At 38.5% G+C, this 22,216-nt stretch overlaps 1 protein-coding gene across 1 annotated transcript in view; it reads left to right on the top strand.

Moving 5' to 3' along the window:
• Positions 1 to 22,216, top strand: part of DCDC1 (doublecortin domain containing 1) — a 333,646-nt gene that overhangs the window by 130,379 nt on the left and 181,051 nt on the right. Inside the window, 5 exon segments of the mRNA XM_040980267.1 lie at positions 13,326 to 13,379; positions 13,381 to 13,436; positions 17,043 to 17,204; positions 20,125 to 20,174; positions 20,177 to 20,249. Coding sequence (XP_040836201.1) covers positions 13,326 to 13,379; positions 13,381 to 13,436; positions 17,043 to 17,204; positions 20,125 to 20,174; positions 20,177 to 20,249 — 395 coding nt within the window.

Raw genomic sequence — 22,216 nt, 5'->3', positions numbered from 1 at the left:
GCAAATGCTATAAAGGGGGGGCTTGGTTTGAAATTTAATTGGTCGTCTAGATGAGGGAGTGGTAAACCACAGACCATGGAGTGAATCCGCCTGGCTTTGAAATAAAGTGTCACTGGAACGTGGGCACATTTACTTATTTGTGTGTTGTCTATGGCTATTTCCTCATCATAACAAAGTTGAATAGTTGAAACAGAGAATACATGACTTGAAAAACCCAAAATAGCTACTGTTTGGCCCCTTAGAGAAAAATTTGCTGACTTCTGGCCTAAGCACACAATGGAAAAAAAGATTGACAATGTAGATTAAATGTGAAGTGTGAAGCTTCTCTATCTGCTACATTATGAATAATGTGAAGAATTGGAATTTTGAAAGTATGTATCAATGATGTGGTTTGGTAAAGAAATTACAATGTCCTTCACTAACAGTTCCTCTAACTAGCTGTGGGCTTTATCCACCTTGTGGCATGGCATGTACTGTGCATAATGGTGATGTATCAGTCAACATAACCATTCATGACTACAAGGAGTGGCTCTAATAAAACTTTGTTTTCTATTCATTTTAAACTTTGGAGTCTGATAAGAACTTAATGGGAAAACTATCCTTTTTTTTTTTAAGGTTTATGTATTTATTTGAAAGGCCAGAGTTTCGTAAGAGAGGGAAAGACAGAGATTTCCATTTGCTGAATCACTCCCCAAATGGCTGCAGTGGCTGGAGCTGAACCAATCTGAAGTCAGGAGCCAGGAGCTTCTTCTGGGACAGAAGCCCGGACACATTGGCCATATCCTCTACTGCCTTCTCAGGTGCATTAGCTGGGAGCTGAATGGGAATTGGAATAGCTGGGACTTGAACCAACAACTGTATGGGATACCGCCTCTACAGGTCATTGCTTTACTTGCTGTGCTACAGTAGCAGCTCCAATAATCATCTTTCTAATGTTCTAATCATTTATGATTTCTGTCATTCTGCTGTATATATATATATATATACAACAGAATGACAGAAATCATATATATATATACATGGAAGAAATCATATATATATATATATACATGGAAGCCTATAGCTCAACTTTCAGAACAATCTACTACAGCCATCATCTTCTCTTAGTGAAGTGGTTCTAAACCAGGAAATTGAGACAGGATGTGATTAAAAAATCCCTGCCTTCTTTCTGGTGTGTATTTCATTCTCAAAATATTTTTCTTTGATCATCTTTAAATAGCAAGTTTTAGTGAAGTCTTAACATTAGAAGGTTAATTCATAAAAGGACACATTATATCTTGCTTTTTTTTCTTTTTCTTTTTCTCTTAGTCCCATTCTTACAATCACATGGCATAATTCAGCACAGAGTTTAAAAGAGCATGCCAAGGGGAAAAACTAAAAAAATTTGCCTAAAACTAGATATGCCTACTACTGTTTGAGTAACAGACATTTTGAAAATACAACGTACCAACTTTTGAGAAATTTTAGGGAAAAAAATCAATTGCCCTTAATTGTATGGTTCCCACATGACATTTTCTTTCTTCACATGACATTTGCATATGCATCCATATGCCCTTGTAGTCACAACCACAGTGTGCAGAGCTTTGGTCCTGAGACATTCTCCTGCCTTCACACCACAGCCATCACTACACATCACCATCACATCACTACAATCACTGTGTAGTGAGATTTCTTATTGTTTTGGCTTTCCAAAGTTACACATAATGTGCATAATAATCTATGAAGTCCTTGAGACAACAAGTTTTTAGGACAATTTCTTATCGTTACAAACCCTTCTGACCGCATATTCCCTGTCACTGCCACCACCTCCAAGCACTGTTCTAACAAGCCTCCGTGACTCCTGTCTTCCTAGTCCTGTTCTCCCCTTGCAACTCCTCCTCTTCATTCCCATGGAGATGCTGTCAGAAATGTTAGCATATCCCTGGGAGAGCAGGAAAGAAAGGATTGATAAGAAAGGGTATTAGCAAATCTGTAGAGGATGGTGGGTGGGAAAAGCACTCTGAGGGCAGGGACTGTGACACAGAATCGATGAGCAAGAGGATATGAAGTGTGAGCAGGTGGGCGGAATCATGGGGAAGGGAGTGGAAGAGGAGTACCAGGATGCCTCTTCTCTGGAATTAGTGCTTTTCACACACATTTGGTCAGTGATGCCCTGTGGGTTGTCTTCCATTTGCTGCCAGTAGAGGAAGATCTAGTTCCCAAGAGGCTTAGATCTTATAAAATTTGAAAACCAGAAATTCAGGTAAAGCCATGGCTCACTTTAAAATTAAATCTTGCTGTAGATATTCAGGATGAGAAAGTAAATCACACAATAAATTAAAGGAGCCTTGGAGATTCAAGTTCTTCCTGCTGGATCTGTTTTTAAGGCAGCTGATCAGAAATAAATACAAATTCTTCCTGATTGACATCTGACCTCCCTCTCCTTCATTGACAACTTCTAGAACTTTCAGGAGTTGCAAAAAATTAAGGGACTTGATGCTTAATCTTCATTAACTTCATATAAACTCAATCTGGCTATGAAAGATGGAAATATCATGAAACCTAGTTACGGGATATAAAAAACCCAGAGGGCTGTAATGTAGAGATTCTTAAAAAATTGTTTTGTTTTATGTTGATTGGTTATAGGATACTTTTATAGCATAAAGAAATTTAAGCTTTGTTAAAGAGATAATCTGAGGATACAAGATCTTTGTCCAATATCCAGTTCATCCTCTTGGGCACTGTAAATCCAACATTTTTAAAAACTATTTTTACAGTAGTAGTAAAAAAAAGAATATTTTAAGTGAGTCTCCCAGGAAATCCACATCTTATCAAATACACATTATACGCAAGACACCATGCCAAGGATTGTGGGCAATTCAGAGAAGCAAGGAACATTGTTCTGGCCTAAGCCCATCACTGTTTTCTTAAAATTATGATACCTTCTGAAGACAGTAATCGGTTGTGTATCAACCTACCAGCTTTGTACTAAAATTGCACCATTTTTCATTTACAGGTTTGTTTATTTAGGAAGTGAACTAATTTGACTGATAAGCGATGCTGACTTTTGGCCACAAAATCCTATTGGCTTTACCAATTCTATGATTACTTGAATTTACTCTATCAATAGCACCTGAGAACCATAAACCTTTTGAGATTTGCATTCTATTATGCAGTCATTTTAAAAAGTAAAAAAGCTCCCCAACAATCAATCTGGAATAACGCAGTTTTTTTTAATTGTTAAGAATTATAAATTAGTAATTGAGTTCCACTCTTCACAACATTGTTGCAAGATTATTTGGCAGGTGGGCACAAGAAAACTTCTTTACTGCTCGGCATGCAATTGTGTCCTTATTTCCTCTGTACATTCTGCATTTATCAAATATGTATTTATAACCTCTGAACTTCTCTGATATTTTATCCATTTTTGCTGTAAATATTGGAACAACAGTTTTACAATATGCCTAGGTGCAAGCAGTAAAACCTGACAACTTGATCTTCATTTGGAAAAGAATTATGACTACAGTTGCAAAATTAGAATATTCAAGGTCATTGTGATTTCTAGAATAATCATTAAACATTGGGGAAAATGTGATGGATATAATCTCCATGCATATGTGAATTTTACTATTAGGTAAATATTGGGTGGCTTATTCTAAAAGTAAGGCAACTGAGATGCTAAGAATGCCTTTCTCCATCTCATGGGATAGCTGAGTAGGGGCAGGAACTAAAATCCTTCAATGAGTTTTTTTCTGGTGCTGTTCTCCTTACTTCAGCACTCCTTCTCCCTTTTGTGTCTTTTTGGGGAAAAATTACCAATGTGTTCTCACTGGCCTTTTTCCTGACAGGCATCTGCAGCCAGGTGTAAATCTTCATGTGGAGGAAGAGTCAATCTTCTTTCCCTAGAACTGCTGAAGAGAAAAACAGCATCTCTATCAGAATCGGAAAGAGCAATTGGTCCGGGCATTTGCTCCCACGCAGTGCCTGTTGTAATGGAACAGGCTTTCCTTGTGCGGTCCTGACATCCTAGAAGGTGCCCAGAGAATTGCCAGGTGGGCAGTCAGCAGGGAAAGTCCTCGGGCCAGAGCTGTATTACTGTCCCAGCAGTTACTCAGACTAAATGCAACCACTGAACCTTACTTTGCAGGCACACACACTCTCTCAGGGAGATTGTCCTTCTCCATAGCAGTTAATTTGTTTTTACCTCTCAATTAGCTTTTTCACAGAGTATTTGATATGCTCAAGTAGTTGATATTCCCTTCCTGCATATGTTCCTGTTCCCTGGATTATCCATTGACATCTATGTTAGCCCAACTCACCGTGAATATTATCAAGCCGAAATTTCTCATTTGAACATAAATGGATGCACATTTTCTCGCCAGCACAAATGAAGCGAAACATTTACACATACATAGGTTCTACCTATAGTTTTGATAATTGTTTTGTAATTTATGATTCTTAAAATGGATTATTTCTTAAAATACATTGTTGCAAATAGTAAGCTTTTGCATAAATTTCAGTTACTCAAAATGCTCACTTATATAAGGGAGAAATTATATATAAAGGTATATTTACTGTATGACATATGACTAACATTAAAGGTATATTGTTTTATCCTAAGATGAGAATCTGGGAAAGTCTGCTGAGTTGGCTCATATTTAATCCTATAATGTTCATTTCTTGCGGTAAAATAGGATCTGAGAGGTCTATGACTCTGCATTGCTTATCAAAGCCCTCCTATCTTGCTACAAAAAATATATATACTTTGCCCGGGAACCTCCAAAGCCTTTACAAAATGCTGATATATTATAAAGTATTATCAGCTTACACTCAGCTACTAACATAATCAATATACATGATTTTTTAAATCCAAATGAAATATAATTTCAGATATTTAATTTAGTTAAAGTGAAATTCTTGTTCCATTTCTCCTTGAGATAATCTCACTCATAAATGGCTTATTGCAACCCTTCGGCGTTGGACATGCAGACAAGCAAATCTGCCTTGCCGTGTCTTCTACATGCTTCTGAACATCTTCACATATTAAAATTGGCAAGAATTATAACTCGAGATGGTTTTCATTGAACAATATGCCTTTTTTTTAAAAAAAAATTCTACTTTGTTAGTAGAAATGGATTAGTGCAAAAATTCTAAAGTGTAACAATACCTTGAAGTGTAATTTTACATATTTTAAAGGAAGGAATGCAGGCCCACGCTCCGAGGGCAGCCCCTTTTACAGAACCCTTTACCCTCCCTTTCTCAGTCCTTCTGCTTCCACTCACCGGTCTTACTGCCTCTGTCGCCAAAATTTGCTCTATTTTTTTTAAAGTCTCCAGGCAGGAGTCATTTTATTTTTATTGGAAAGTCAGATATACAGAGAGGAGAAGAAAGGAAGGTCTTCCACATGCTGATTTATACCCCAAGTGCCCACAATAGCCAGAAGTGAGCCGATCCAAAACCAGGAGCCCAAAGCCTCTTCTGGGTCTCCCCTGTGGGTGCAGGGTCCCAAGGCTCTGGGCTGTCCTTGACTGCTTTCCCAGGCCGCAAGCAGGGGGCTGGATGGTAAGCAGGGCTGCTGGTATTAGAATCGTTGCCCATATGGGATCCTGGCACATACAAGGTGAGTACTTTAGCCACTAGGCTACCATGCACTGCCCTCCAAAACTTGCTCTTAAGAAACTGAAAATACAGCACTCTCCAAGACAGCCTTTAGATGACAATTACTTTTTGAGCTTTAAGCTGGTATTTCGAATCCACTAGGTAAAATACAGAAAAATAGGGTCTACCGGTTGTGAAGTCAGATATCTGTGATCTCACGGATTCTCAACAGATGCAACTTCCAACTTGGAACCTACCCGGAACACACATCCACCAGTCCTGCCCAGGTTCTCTGAGGGGTTCCAGAGAGCTGAGATTGAAACATCGCAATCTTGGAGTCAGCTAAATTGCCTCTTGCAATACTGGCTTCTTCTGTGAATGCTGGTTTCAATCCCAGCGTCTTTAATTCTGATCAACTCCCTGTTAATGTACCTAGGAGAGTAGCTGAGGGTGGTCCAAGTACTTGGGCTTCTGCCACCTAGAGGAGAGATCCAGATGGAGTGTCAAGTTTCTGGTGTTGACCTAGCCCAATCCCAGCTGAGAGAGAGAGAGAGAGACTTCCATATGCTGGTTTACTCCCTAAATAGCTACAATGGCTGCAGCTGGGTCCATCTGAAGTGAGGAGCCAGGAGCTTCTTCCAGGTCTCCTGCATGTGTGCAGAGCCCAAGCGCTTGGCTCATCCTCCAGTGTTTGCCCAGGCACTTTAGCAGGGAACTGGCTCGGAAGTAGAGCAGTCAGATCTTCAACCCATGCCCGCATGGGATTCCAGTTCCTGCTTGACTTTGCCCTCCGCACCATAGCACTGGCCCCCATACACTTTTTCCTACATAAAGTATAAATATATTGATTCACTATTACATCTTCATTGCCTAAAACCCTTAATTTTAGTACTTGCTTTGTGATTGCCACTTTAACTGTTAAGATTAGACATGTTTATGGTTTCATTTGTATTATATCATATAATTGAGAAAATAGAGAAAATGTAGCTATTCAATATCCAAAAAATAATTTTGCAAGTCTATAAAAATGACAAAGTCACGGTACTCTAATTTATGTACAATGTTAACTTTGTTATAATTGCCTTCAAAAATGACTTTGAACTATGAGTAAAGCTTTTTTCATGGTTGATTAACTTCTCACAAAACAGAAACTACTTCATTTTTATTTTCATATTCCTTGATTTAGGTAAAGAATTTTTCACTATAAAATATCTTTTCATGTCTGTAAGATATTTTATATCAATTTTCTTGTATTAGAACCTCTAAATCTAGACATATAAGTAAAAGTTGTGATGAAAAACATTTTTGGGCTTGATTTCCAAGGATCTTCCTGCCCCTTTATACTAGATTTCCCTTGGGGAAGTCATGAACCTGTTTCAGATTCATGTGTAAAATCTGATTGTTTTGAGTATTGAATTATTCATGCATATGACAGTGTGTTCAGCATTGCATTACTTTGCATGTGTGTAGCTGATCAGAGTCACATGTCCTAGTCCCTGCTTCAGGACTGAGTCTACCCTGCACTTCCATTCCTACCGCCCACCCCGCTGTCACAGCTACCACCTTCTTGGATACTGTCCTCAACATAGAAGTTCTTCTCCTAAGATTAGGTTCCCACTTCGGAGGCAGCCTTCACCTGGTTGTGGTGGCACTGTTGTCTTGCCACAAATCCCTTTCCTGCAAAAGGGCCATCCCACTTCCACAACTCCCACTAGAGGCCGCTGTTGCAACTGCATCACAGTGCACCCACTGGTCTCCACCCAGCTCCTCACTACCTCACCAGTGCTGTCTTGAACACTCTCCTCAGTAAATTTCCAGGAGGCAAATCTTGGTTTCTGGACCTACTACCAGGTCACTCAGCTGAAACCAATATTCAAGTCAGTATTATTTAGACATATTGATTATATCCACCTGAAATATGCCAGGTCCATTCGTGCGGCCATTTTACACTTCTTTCCTTCAGCAGTCAACAAATCCTGTTAGCATTCAGCCTCCCGACTTTTGGCTACATGCTGCGGTGTCATTTTCTTATTATTCCCTCTTGACAGCATTGCATCCCGAGGCATTTTGGAGCTTACTGCTTGGCCTTCTGCTCACACACTGGAGACCTTCCTGGGCGGTATGCCCAGCGGTGGAGGTGAGTTGGGGAGCCTGCTGTTCTACCACAGATAGCTTTTAACAAGACTCACAACATTCAAGGCCAGATAATGACACTGAACAAGACCTTACACAGCCCTTCAATAGATGTCATGCATGATGCCAGACAAACGTAACCAAGAAAGGACCACAGTGACCCCTAACTCCCCACTCATGTCGGCTTTCCTTACAGAGTCTTTTGCATCTTCACAAAAAGTAAAAATTTATTTTGTTCTCCTCTGGTATTTTTATACCTTCATAAATATTGTATACCAAGATCCTGCAAAGCATTCAGGGAAAATGCATATGATAGACAAAGCAATGCATAGATCCCAAATATCTTTGTGCCAAAATATATTTACATTTTAATTGATTTTCTGTGAACTCTTTGATGTTCTGTTATTTGAATAATTATGTTTATATTTATTTAGTTGCACTTGTAAATAAAGCTATCCTGCCTGCAAAAATTACATTTCAGATATATTAGCCTTGCCTGGCTAAATGACCACATTTGCCTGTTTAATGACCACAATAGTAAAAAAAAAAAAACTAACACAGTTAATTAAAAAAAATTAACACAGTTCTGAAATAAACAACAAAAACTGACCATTTCTTATCATACCCATTACTAACTCTCTTCTTGTAGCCACTGTCATCCATACTATAAACTATCTAACTTTAATCATTCTCAAGCTGTAAGTCTTAATGATGCTTTAAGAGATTAATTCAGATGCTGTTACTGTTGTTTCAAAACCTCCCATAATTCACCATTATACTCCCCACCCTATCATGCTCCTTGGATTTTGTACTTACTTACTATCCCTCTCTGTAACTTTAGTTTTAATAACTTCCAGATGGTTCCTTGAACATGTCCGTTGTATTTATTCTAAAAGCTACCAGCACCTGTAGTCAGCTATCTGCTTGTCTAACTCCCTTACCTCTCGCCTCTCACATGCTATTTTATGTGATCATTTAAAATTGCAAATGAGATATCTATCTACATATACATATTTGAAGATTTGAAAGTCAGATATACAGAGAGGAGGAGAGACAGAGAGGAACATCTTCCACGTGCTATTTCGCTTCCCAAATGACCACAATGGCTGGAGTTGAGCTAATCTGAAGCCAGAAGTCAGGAATCTTTTTGGGGTCTTCTACATGGGTGCAGGGTCCCAAGGCTTTGGGCTGTCCTCGGCTGCTTTTCCAGGCCACAAGCAGGGAGCTGGATGGGAAGTGGGGCCACTGGGATAAGAACCTGCACCTACACGGGATGCTGGTACATGTAAAGCAAGGACTCCAGCCGCTAGACTGAATATTTTTACTATGTTTGCTTGAGATCATTATCTCTTTCCACTCTAATTTCCTCTTCTTCATGTGATGCCATGTACCAACCAGTGCAGAAGTGACCGCAGTCATTTTCAAAGTAAAACTAAGGGAAAGCTGAGTTAGGGCTATGAGTAGTTTGGGTACAATGCAATGTAGTCAGTGCTTTGCATTATATTTCTGTATAATTAACTTTGGTGTTAGAAGACTTTCCAGGAATATACATATAATCTGGTGGACATAAAGCATATTGCTTTCTCTCTCCCTCACTCTCTTCTGGAGTGAGATATTTATTTATTTGTTTAAGTGACAGAGAGAAACAGGGAGAAAAGGAAGGAGGGAGAGAAAGAGTAGGGGAAGGAAAAAAGAGAGCGATCTCTTCCCCACTAGTTCTCGCCTCAAATGTCTGCAGTAGTTGAGACTGATCGAGACTGAGGCCAGTGGCCTGGAACTCAACCCTTGCCCCTTTGAGTGTGGGGATCACACTGCTTGAACCATTATTTGCTGCCTCCTGGAGTGTGCATTAGCCAGAAGCTGGAATTAGGAGAAGAGCCAAGATGTGAACTCAGGGATGTGGAATGTGAACATTTTCAAATGGGGGTGTCTTAACCACTGTATCAGATCCCTTCCTTCATTTCTTTTTGGCTTATGGTAAAGTTTCTGGCACCAAGAGCATGTGTATGTATGTGGGGGTTGGGAGGAGGAACAGGGACACACTCAGTACAGCCGATTAACCCTACACAGAATGCCCACATTCCCTTTCAGAGTGTCTAGATTTCACTTCAGATTCTATCTTCTCGCTAATGCCCACTCCACAGAGTTGGTAGTTTAAGTAGCGGAGTCCCTGCCTCCCAGATGGAAGACCTCATTTGCATCCCTGGTAATTGGCTGGTTGACCTGACACTGGCTGTTACACGAGTTTGCACACTGACTCAGTAACTGGGAGATCTCACTATCTGTCTCTGCTTTTCAAATAAGATAAGAATGGGCTGGTGTTGTGGAATTGTGGGTAAAGCTACTATCTGAAGTGCCAGCATTCTCTGTGTGTGCTGGTTTTAGTCCCGGTCATTCTACTTAATGATCCAGCTCCTGGGAAAGCAGCAGAAAATGGCCCAAGTCATTGGGCCCCTGCCATCCATGTGGGAGACCTGTGCAAATCTTTGGTTCTTGGCTTTGGCCAAGGTTAACGCCAGCCATTGCGACATTGGGACAGCAAATCAGCAGATAGAAAACTGCCCTCTGTCTGTCTGTCTCTCTCTCTGTCTCTCCCTCTGTAGCCCTGCCCTTAAAATATGTAAAATGATTATTTAAGAATTGGATTTAAAAAAACCTACATTTTAAAATGCAGGTGGATTTGGATCATGGAGAAAAAAAATGGAGCAAAATTAATGTAGTCAATTGGTTTGCAATAAATTCTTTCCCATTTTGCAACTCCTAAAGAACTCTAATCAAAGTTTTCCCAAATTTGACATCAATCCAAAGGATTTTTATGAAATCACCAATAAAGTTGTGACACTGAGAAAACTTTTCTAATTAGTAGTGAAAAAACAATTTGATTCACCATGCTAAAGTGAAGACAAAATTAACTTGCTAGACTTTTTAGAGAAAATGTTACTGAATATTTTACATGTAGCTTTGCGTTTCTTTTTTAAAGAAGACTCACCAAATTGTATGACCCGCATGATCTGAATGTGACCTGACTGTGCTGTGTCGTTTGATGAGTCTGTTGACTGTGTATTGTGTATAGTGTCTCGCTCTCTAATACAGCAGAGGCTGAATGCCTCCTGAACAGGAACTTCACTTTACTAGGTATTTTAAGTACCTGAATGGTGCTTCAGCACATGGCAGGCCCTCAGTATTTATATATCAGCAAATACGTTAAATGAAAGAATTGATTTACATTACAATGAAACATTAGTGTTAATCTAATTTATTCATGTTCAAGAAAAGCCAATATGAAGGACAATAGAAAGACTGCAGTGCGTGGGAAATATTTCCTTATTTTGTGTAACTTGGGTCATTGAAATAAATTCCTACTCCTGTGTGTTTCTTCAATAACCATTCAGCTACCATATTTTTCAAGAGGATCTGGATCATTATTTGGGGGGCGGGGGTTCTAGGACGCTACTCCTTGGAATTCAGAGCTTGCTCCAGCTAGCCTTTTCTTTCTCTTTTTCTTTTTCTCTTTTCTTTTTTCTTGTCCCATTCCAAGAATAAGTAATTTCAGAGCCTCAGTGGGCTGAACCCTTGCAGCACTGGGAAGCCAAGGCAGCAACCTTTTCTTTTTTTTTTTTAAGCAAAAAGTCAGGTAGTGTAAAAGTAAAGGCTTTTTTTTTTTGTATTTTCTTGTAACATCAGCAATAGAAATAGTTCTCTGTTTGGAGATCTGTTTTTGTTCAAATATCAGAATTAGAAATGAAAATACTCCTGAGGCCAAGGAGAGAAAAACAGAATGGAGCTTAAAGCCCAGAGTGAAGCCTTAAGAAAAATAGACTCTCAGGATTTGAATCTGGAGAGTTTTATAGTTGTGGGCAGCCAAAACACATTATACATTTTTAGTGGAGGCAGCCTTCTTTCCACTTAGACACCTAGCCTTTTGCTTAAACACAGCAATGCCTCTTTTTGTATTCTGCCATTGCAGTTTTGGAGGTCATGGCCAATTTCTTTGGTTTTTGAGAACACATTTCTGGATCCAGATGGGAAGTTGCATTGCTGGTAGTGAACAAAGCAGTGAGCTAACGGAGTTGTTAGGTGCTGACCAAGTCCTCTCTGCTTTCTCAGTTTGGCAACTAACACTCTCACTGCTATTTCCTAGAATATAATTTGCTGCACTCTAACTCCGTGTGCAGCAAGTCTCGACAAAGGAACATCAATAAGTTCTTCAATCTGAGCTTTGGCAACACTAACCTTGCAGAGTGTGTGCCACCTAGACCTTCATTGCTAAAGGTTGCTTGTTGTTAAGGAATTTTGTTCCAAATTAGGTACCTAAGGAGATTCATGGAATAATCAAAATCTTCCACATTACTTATTTTCACTTTGCAGGCAGCAGCTGGGTTTTCCAGTTTTGTAAAAGTAGAGATGGCTTGCTCAGAATGGTGTCTGTACTAGGAAAAGTAATTTAAAAAAAATCACTGTTAGGAAAAGAGATCTTTGGTGTGTGGAATACCAACGCACCAGTGCTGAGAGCTGCAGCGTCTCCACTGGGCCATCAGTAGCTCAAGGAAAACCACTGAGAGGAATGAGACTTCCAATCTTTATGTGATTGCCTTGAAAAACAATTTTTTTTTTTTTTTGCCTAAAAGCTCAAGAAGTGCTCCCAAAATACATTGTAATCCCAACTGGCTAAGACAAATGAAATGCAATTTAAATTGTCTCCAGTAGAAATGTAAAAGATGGCTACACCAATGTGATAGACATATGAAAAAAAAAAAAAAAAACCAAGAAAACTTTTGAGAAAAAAAAATGGAAAGCAAGGATTTAAATTATTCATCAGGCCTCCCCAGGCCTGTCCTTTCTTGCCTGGTGACGAGCCCGGCCCGCACGGATCCCCAGTGCAGTCAGAGGGTTTGTGTTCACTCTGGTGGAGCCGTTCTGTCGGGACTGGTTTATTTGAATCTTTTTGACCAGAAGTTTTGCTGGTATGTTTCTCCCCCACCGTCAGCTAGTGTTGCATAATGCAATGTTATGAATTCTATCTCTGTTTTCAACAACTTGTTGGATATATGCACTTAAAATGGATTACTTCCGTCGTACTGTTATGCAATACATCTGTCAGGTTGAATTTCCTTTTAGTGAGTTAAAAAAAATGAGCTGCACATTGATATATTTTTAATATAAGTCAAACATTTCTCACATAATTTCTGGTTCTATGTTTTTGCAGAGGAATGAAATGAGCTGGCTAATTGATGGTTGGCTGACCTCTCTCTGACACTTGTGCCATTTAAACATGTACCGTGGACATTGATTCCTCCCTTAATCTCCAGGTTTTCTTCTATTTTAAGGATTTCTCTAGCAAATAACGGCCAGTCAGATAAGACACTAAAACCAAATGGGGATAGAGCATTTTTTAGTACCATTGATTTAAGTTGTCTATTATTTACTTGCATGCCTTGATACAGTCAGTTTTTGCTTTGCAAAGTTTCTACACACACAACACTCAGCTGACACATTGCTTTGCAAAACAAAAATTCTCTGCCTTTGTACATACATATACGGACAGGCGACATACAAATAGCATGTGTATTTGTGCGTATGCACTTCTTTTTATCTTTGAACATGTTAGTTTTCAGGTATTTGAAAATGGCAAAGACACTGGAAAGATCTCTGTTTGCACCAGTTAAAAAAAAGAACGAATTGGGTTCTGATAGCCCAACCCAAGCTGGCGCTGTGCTGGAAGAACTGAGTTTACTGACTGCTTAGCACTAATTACAGTTGTCCTCCAAGTTACTTATAATTAATTGTGACAACTGAATCTTAAAGCTGTTTACAGCATATCAACCATTTGCTGATCTAATAACAGAACTATTCTAAAATTTGCTAAATCCCTGAGGCTGTCACACTTTTGTGTAGTATTAACTTGGGGATCCTTCCCTAAAAGGACCTAAACTTCACTTTGGAAATCTGTGTACGCAGATTTAGTTAAACTGGCCTGGTTTTGTTATATTGGGGTTTTGTTCATTTACACAGAAGTGGCATGATGTTCAATGAAGGGTATGCTCCAAGTCTTCAGGGATAGAGAACTTTTTTTTTTCTTTTTAACTAAGGGTCATCTTGATATTTATGACATTGCTTGTGGGCCATATAAAATGAACAGCATAATAATTAACCCTCTGTAGCTGTGTTGAACTGCAAGTACTGTCTGTAAGTTGCCTACAGATGATTTTGTGGGCCTCCTGTGGCCTGCAGACTGAGTGTTCCCCACCTCTGCACCCTGAGTCATTTAACTTGCAGCCCGGTCTTCTTTCCTGCTCATTGTGAGCCAAGTCCAGCTGGTTTATCTTAGACACTCTTACCTTTGCCTATTTTCCAGACAATTGGGATGTTTCTCAGGCAGAACCAACCAGTTAAGGGTCTTTATTTTGGGTCTTTGTCTTGCATAAAAGAACACTGAACACCCTGTTGTGTACAAATTGGGGTTATGCGCCCGAGTGAGTGCACATCAGTGTTCGGACTCTGTTGCCCTGCTTTGTTCAGCCTGCTCTCCTTTCTCCCCCTTCAGTTCAGTACTCTTGCTCTCACCTCTCTCTTGTGGTCTCTGTTACCTGAGCTTTACAGCCAATCAAAGAACTTACACATGAACTGGGAGACGTTCATTGGATTCCTAACTGACCCCTGAAGTGACAGAGGGAAATCTAATTTTTACTGATTAGAGAAAGACTCCAAGACATGGCTGTTTTCTTTTCCAACCTTCACATCCCTGATCTTACAAACCACCTAGAACTTTCTCAATATCTCTTTCTTTTTCTTTTTCTTTTTTTGTTTACTATGGACATTTTACTTTTGGGTTCCTATTAATATCAAAGATGGCAATTATATGATCTTATATAGGAATATGTTTTTCTATAGCAACTTTGTGTTGATTTATGGCACACACTGAAATTGTGCTTTACTTCTACATGCAAATAGTTCTGGGGATAAGTACTTTAATTAGGAGCATTGTAAATCACATTGACACCTGAGCATGACTGTTCCCTGTGTGGTCACTTGTATGAGACACTAGCCTGAGATGTATCCTCAGCTCCCTGAACAAATTCTTATCCTATAAAGGCCTGGTGATGATAGCTTTAAAGATAAACGGGTGAAGATTATCACAATTTTGTGTTGCCACAGCCCAGCCTTAACCAATGACCTGGTGATGAAAGGTGCGGAAGCCCTTACCTCCTGTAGGCTGTTGAATGCTCATCTTTGAACACTTCATGTGCAGTCTGTCACCAAGTTGAGGAAAATAGAGATTGCACTGCAACTCCTATGAAAGTGGATGTGGTTTAATGGTCAGATGCTCACATCCTGTGTCAACCACACACCTTATTTCTTATGCACACACAGTTCTTCCCTGGACCAGACCTTAAACATTTTGTATCTTCCTTTTACACAAAGGTGATGCCTGTAAAGTAAAAATCCCTATGATTTAAAAAGAGATCACATGTTTTTCAGAAATAATAGCAACAGAAGAAAGCTCTAGGGCTGAGACCATATCGAAATAAAATGTGGGGCTTTGGAAATACAACGCATAAATTTCAAAATGATTTTTATGTTTCTAATGTGGCAGGGAGTAAATCTTCAAATACAGATGATTATATTTTAGACAGTGACATCCTGTATTATACTTTAGTAGCATTTAAATACCGTTTTAAACCATTGCTTAGTGATAATACTTCTTAATCAAAAGATATGGCCCTATTGGCTAGAAAGTACTCATTTTAGTGAACGAAAAGAAAAATGCCACCATTTTTAGTCTTTTTGAACATTAAAACTAAAAAAAAAAAAGAAAGGAAAAGAAAGAGAGAGATCTGGTTATTGGAGGGATGATGGAAGCACTAAAGTTGGAGATACTAATTCTTATCAGAAACTATTTATTTAGGTATATTATAGACATAATTCCTGCCCAAAGAAAATATTCTACATAGTCAACAGTTTATAATCCATCAGTGACATGTGAGATGTGTGGCAGAACTACAAGTTTCTTTCCTTGAACATTTAGGACTTTGTAATATACCTTCAATGAGGATCAGCATAAAGAGACTTTTTTAAGGGACTCTCTGAGCAACGGTGAGGCAATAAAAGAACACAACTGTATCCACATCTGTGCAGGCATAATGGAGCAGCAAGAAATTGAGACACATGAACTGACAAGGGAGAGAAGAAAAGGAAGCCCGTGACAGAAAGGAGAGAAGAGGGTGATGGATAGCTACAAGATGCAGAGGAGGCAGCAGAAGCACCGAGACAAAGGTGATGGATGAGAAAGAAAGGGCATCTTAAAGTGCCATATGGGGATGGGAGCAGCATTGTGGCTTAGGGGATAACATTGCTGCCTGTGCTACTGACATCCGTATGGGTACCAGTTAGTGTCCCAGTGGCTCTATTTCCTATCCAGGTCCCTGCTAATAGTTTGGGGAAAATATTAGGTCCCTGCTAATAGTTTGGGGAAAATATTAGGCAATCCTCATGGTAGGCTTGGAAGAGGTTCCTAACTCCTTGCTTTCACCTGGTCCATGAAGGGAATAAACCCCCAGATGGGTGATTTCTCTATTTTTCCTTTTGGTTGTAAATCTTTCAATTAAATACATAATTCTGTTTAGAAACAATCTTGATAATGCACAGACTCTATGTAGGATGGAAGCAAGCATGGACAGTGCTGTTATTTAAAACCTTAAATGACAGCATTTTATACTTCACACTTCAATAATCTCAGATTCACAACTTGAAAACATCCATTACTGAAGACGCTCATAAGCTTCTCTGGGGTCTGTAATTAAGATGCATCCAGAAAAGAGTTCTTCTAAGTAAACTGGCTTGGGCAGAAAGTCTTTTTTTTTTTTTTTTTTGCTATCACATAAGCATGGAATGGTTTGTACCATTATTTACCTGAGGTTAGTTGGAGACCGATTGCCTATTGTAAAAATCAAACCTAGTTGGAAGCTCCCAGAAAAATGTGTAGCTGAGACAAGAAAAGCATAACCCTTATCAAAGAAGAGCGTTGCTCTGAGCTTCTGCTCTTTGCTAAATGCTCTTTCTGTGAGACCGTCACATCTGCTTTCAGTCCCTGTGCCAAAGGGTCAGAGCTCAATCACAAGCCTGTGGCACCCCCTGCTGGTTAAAAGCACATGCTCATTTTGTTACTTTACACTGAGCTAAACATTGCTGTCATTTCACACTTCTTTTAACATTGTATATGAATTTAATTATCATTTGTTTGGACTTCATTTGTTACAGAGCAGAGACAGTTTATTACGGATGTCCACGTTTTAGGCTATCTCTTCTTCTACATCTTCCCTCCCCCACCAGTCACTTCTCAAGATTCACCAAAGGCTTCAGGGTTCCGCCATCAACCCACCAGGCCTCCATTTTACTTCCATCCAGCTTTTCGAGGTGCATGGCCAAGAAATTATGATTCCACCTTTGCTGAAGAATAAACAATAATTTTGGTTGTCCTATGGTAAAGCATACAGGTAGGTGTGTGTTGTTTATTCTCTGTCTACCTTTAATCTTTCCAGGACGGATTTCATTGAAAATGAGAGTCGAGGAGCCAGGTAATATTTTTAGGATTTTTTTTTAAAATGTTGAATTCCAATAAAATTTCAAGGGACATTCTTGCAAAGCAGTATTGTTTTGTTTGTGGAATATGATCTCCGTGCCTCTCTCTCTCTTGCTCTCTCTGTCTCTGACTCTCTGTCTTAATGCCTTGTCATAGTTCTTGAAGTCTGCCTGTCAGCACAGCACGAGGGATTTGTTCATGTCTGAGTAGTCACCTTAATGATAGCAGATGGAAACGCCACGGGGGGCCCAAGCCCATCACACTGTCATTGTCGCACACTGCCCTGACCTGTTTCCACTCCTCTATTTTTTTTTGTCCCTTTTTAAAGGAGAAATGGATGGTAATTGAAAAGGATCTTAAGCAAGATTTATGAAGCTGGAGACAACATGAGTCCCCACTATCTCTCTATGTTTTCACAAATAAAGTCTTAACCTTTTAAGCACCAATGACAGGACAGTTAAAGATAAATTGGTAAAGCTTGTAAGGCTTATCCTATCAAAGTTATATTCTTCAAAAGTGCCTTACATTATCCCATAATAATTACTGGGTATTGCTGAGCATTGTGTAAATTTTTGTAGATTGGTAAATTCCTGCATAACATTACCTGAATTTCTGAAGAAAGAAAGAAGCTCTTGCATATGGACACTCATGAGCTGTGCTGTTACGTTGGATATCTTGGAAATGTATGTGTAATTTGATAGTACACATCGAGATGAACCCCAAAACTGCTTGTCAAGAGCCTTAAACACACTTTTTCTGCATATTTTTAATTTTCTTAGCTCATTATTTAACTGTGGAACAGAATAAGGAAAAGTAATGTTGCATACATAGCATAACTGATCGTATGTTAATTATAATGTAATCCACATAAATATGCCTAAAAACTAGCAAAGCAGGAGCTGATCACATATGGTAAATATTTAAATAGTTGATATTTTAAATACAGAGACAAATCTGCTTAGGAGTTCATGAAGGTGTCCCAGTAGAATGAAATTTGAAAAAGCTTATCCTTTCTTAGGCTGTCTAATTTGTGGAATTAAGCTTAATCATTAGAAATAGCATTTTTTCCCACAGGCATTTATCAAAATATATGGTTTTTTAAAATGATAGAAATAACAAAGATTTTATAAGTGGCAAGAATTCTTGAATGATTGAACAATCGTTTCCAAGTATGAGGACAGATTTCTATAAAAATATGTCATTCTTATTTCTGCCTTATGTCATTATTGAAGCGAAAATAATGAGTATTTTTTATTTCTAAAATTATGTTTATTCAAATAAAATATGTTGTAAGAACAACCACTTGCTCTTGGCTAATTGGATCATGTTTGCAGAATAACTAGTAAAATGCCAGTAATCTGGAATCATCTGATTATTGTAGATGGAGAAGTTTATAATTTTCACAGATTTACTTGTGTTTTATTTTAACTGGACAGTGCATTTTTTTCCTGGTTTTTGAATCCAAAATTAAGTACCAGACCCTCAGTACAGCATTTTGCTACCTTTGGAGTTTTTAATATTTGTGTCTAAAATGTCATTGCCTTCTAGTTTAAAATACATTCACAGGGTGTACAGTATATACTATGCATTCATTTTCAGGAAATATTTCAAACAGGCCTAATCTATATTGATATCGGGAAGTCAGACTAATCATTTGCAAAAAAATATTTTGCCAAAATATGCTTTCATTTTGAGTCATTTAAGATTTTCTGTAAGTTTTTGTTTGTTTGTTTGTTTGTTTTGAGAGATTTTAAGCCTACACAGAAAAGCTTAAACTATCCTTGGAACACCTAGAAATCCTTTATTTAGACTTGGTCATTGAGAGTATATCAAATTTGTTTTATCTCTCTTTCATCTCTTCTGTCTCAAATATTTAACTGTAATTCCGGATAATCAGTACATTTCTCTCCTAAATGTTTCAGGCCACATAACTAAAGAGCAAATCATTCTGTATCACATTATAGTGTCTAACCCAGCCCACACGGTGTGCAATCCATGATAGGAATTCCACACATGCTTTAGATCTTGTTATAATCCAGGATTCGAGCAAGCTTCGTGTAGTGTATTTTATCATTTATTGTACTTTTTTTAAAATCTAAAACATGCCATTTTTTCTTCTCAGCATCCAGATACATCTCTTGAGAAATATACCACGTTCTTGATTTGTCCAAGTGTTTTCTCAGGACTAGATTCATTTTAAATGTTTTGATGATTGGACTGCACAGGTGATGTGATTGAATCATTTAATTCTAGAGTTAAGTGACAAGTCTTTGCTGTCAGTTTAGAGAAAATTGGCTTGTAGTGACCATCCCATTTATTGTAGATTTGTTTTCAATTTGTCTTTAATCTCCAAATTCATTTACAACAGAGTGCCTAATCGTAGGTAATAGGAATGTCAAGTCAGCATAACACTGGATGAACTCACATAAAAATAGTTGTTCATAACCAGATATTAAAGATTAATTCACACTGTTGTTCCCAAAGACCACTATGAATGTTACATTTCATTTACATGTGGAAAAGAAATTTATTTGAATGATAACTGTTTTTTCCTCAACCAATGCTTTGGTATTATTCTTGTAATTACTTTGTAAAGTTACATGTCTTCTAGCTATTAGAGACATATTGTAAATCAACTAAATAAAGTGAAAAGTGCATTTGGGGACCTATGTAGGGTACTAATGATAGTGCTATGTAATAGGAAATTTATTTTTTCTAACTTCATTTGACTCTGATATTGTGTGCTTTATCACTTATTTGTGCAAAAAAAATTTAAGTGCATGTGCAGTTTTGCAGATAGCTTTTAGGGCTCTTTTTTTAAACTTTTTTTCCAGATCACCTTTTAGCCTTATTTTGAATTTGACCTTTGGCGGAGTCACTAATCTGACAGAGAAGGCATCGTAGTTGTGTACAAAGCCTTTTGGGATCATACTGCTGTCCTACTACCTGGATGTGACAAGTAAATTAACGTGTGTTTAATTGAAACAAAAGCACCTGTAGTCAGGGTTTTCTGGATTGAAAGGGTTGAAACACTAAAAAATACAATTTTTTAAACTGCCTTATATATGTAATTAATTTATCGACTTATTTCATGTTATAATGATGTAATACCTGAAAAACTTACTAATTTAGCTTTAAAAATATAAAGTGGGACACTAAGCAGAATCTAGAATCTATTTTGCTGAAGCAGATTTTTTTTTTTTGAAATGTGGAAGCTGTTTATATCAGTCGTCTCTTAAGTTACTAATTTTAAATGGAGTCATTAAAATTTAGAATCATATGTGCTCTGTAGGAGTGCTTGTATTTAAAATAAGAGCCATGTGTTGAGGCTTGGTGGGACAGTGAATGGAAGCAGGGAGTAGACGCCAGAGGATGTGGGCTTCTAGCCCCTCGGCTGGGATTGTCCAGGACAGATAGATAATAAAAACTGGTGTTCTCTATCATAGGTCTAGAATGATTATAAAAGAATTAGGTGAGAATTTATTTATCTTAAATAATTACTTTCATCCAATTATTCCTTGTAACTCTACTATATACCCAGGGTTTTGTTTTTGTTTTTGTTTTTTAATTTTAAGAGCTGGAAACCAAGGCACAGAATGACTAAGCAATTTTCCCAGATTCACTCAGCCAGCACACACTAGTCAGGATTCTAACTCAGATCATTTAAACATCTTCACCCCTATCCTGGGTTCTTGGGTTCACCTGCATGGTGGGTGCCAGGTCCATGAGCCCCAGGATTGGGGGTGTAGCAGAACTGGTCCCCTTCAGTGGATAAGATGGAGTAGTTGACAGCTGGCCCAGATCCACCTAGAGAATATGGTAACCCGCTAGGATCTTTAGAAGACATCTGGTACCATAGCAGAGGAAGGAGAACAGAACAGATTGGAGAACTTCCCCACCCCAAAGATGACAGCTAATATCTGGGCAAATTGAGATTCTAGGTTGACGGTGTCAGCCAATGGGCATTGAAAGTGATTGGTGAGACCGACAACATTTCAGAACTATTGAACCACCTGGGCAGAACCCTTGGCACGTGCACATCAGGACCCTGGGTCAATATTGGGTGGCCATTCTTCACCCCTCGGATGCTTAGGATGCTTGGTGTGGCTTCTCCTCTTGTCTCCCTCCTCCCCCAGATACAGGAAAAGGAAATGGAAAGCTTGGAATCAGTGATCACATCTACTTTTCCCTGATCTTTGATTCTTCACACCCTGATCAACTATGTAAGCATCATCCAAAATAAAAATTAAAAATTTTTTTTCACCTTTAACCTATTTTGGTCCTATAGAAATTTCTGTGATGATGGAAATATGCTATGTGACTGTTGAACATCTGAACAAGTGACTGAAGAGCTAGACTTAATTTTGTATAAATCAGCTAATTTGAATTTCAGGAGGAACATGACTAGTCATTCTCATACTGGAGTTTGTGCACTCATGCTATGTTGGATTAGGTGTTCTGTCTGTTAGGTCCTATCTTACTTTAGCACTTGATGATTCAAACAATTACAGCTGTCCTTCCTCATAGATGAAAAGGCTGAGTAGAGGCCATCTCCAGAGAACCATCACAGAAGTGTCATGAGGTTGACTCAGTTCATCTAACTACATCCATGCCAAACATGCAGAATGACACTCCCAGCCGACTTCCTTGGGAGATGCTTAAAAGGTTAATCCCTAAAGATTGCTTGTACTTTTCAAGTGAGATTGAAATCTGTTTTGCTTCTTCTCTTTCCCTCTATGTATGGAAAATAGTTCGTTTTATGCTTTACAAGTATTTTTCATTTGTAAGGTTTTGTCTGTCATGATCTTTTCTAAAGTTGTTAGATTTGCCTGTGCCCTTTCCTTTCAATGTCTAGCTGTGAGTTTTTTTTTTTTTCGTTCTCTCAACTCCTTCATAATTTTACTTCTCCATGTTCAGTGGATACTG

This window comes from Ochotona curzoniae, unplaced genomic scaffold (assembly GCF_017591425.1).
Source record: "Ochotona curzoniae isolate NIBS_2020 unplaced genomic scaffold, NIBS_Ocur_1.0 contig_3432, whole genome shotgun sequence".
In the NCBI taxonomy this organism is placed as follows: domain Eukaryota; kingdom Metazoa; phylum Chordata; class Mammalia; order Lagomorpha; family Ochotonidae; genus Ochotona; species Ochotona curzoniae.
Note: the sequence above shows the minus strand (reverse complement) of the source record. Positions and strands in the feature narration are given on the sequence as shown.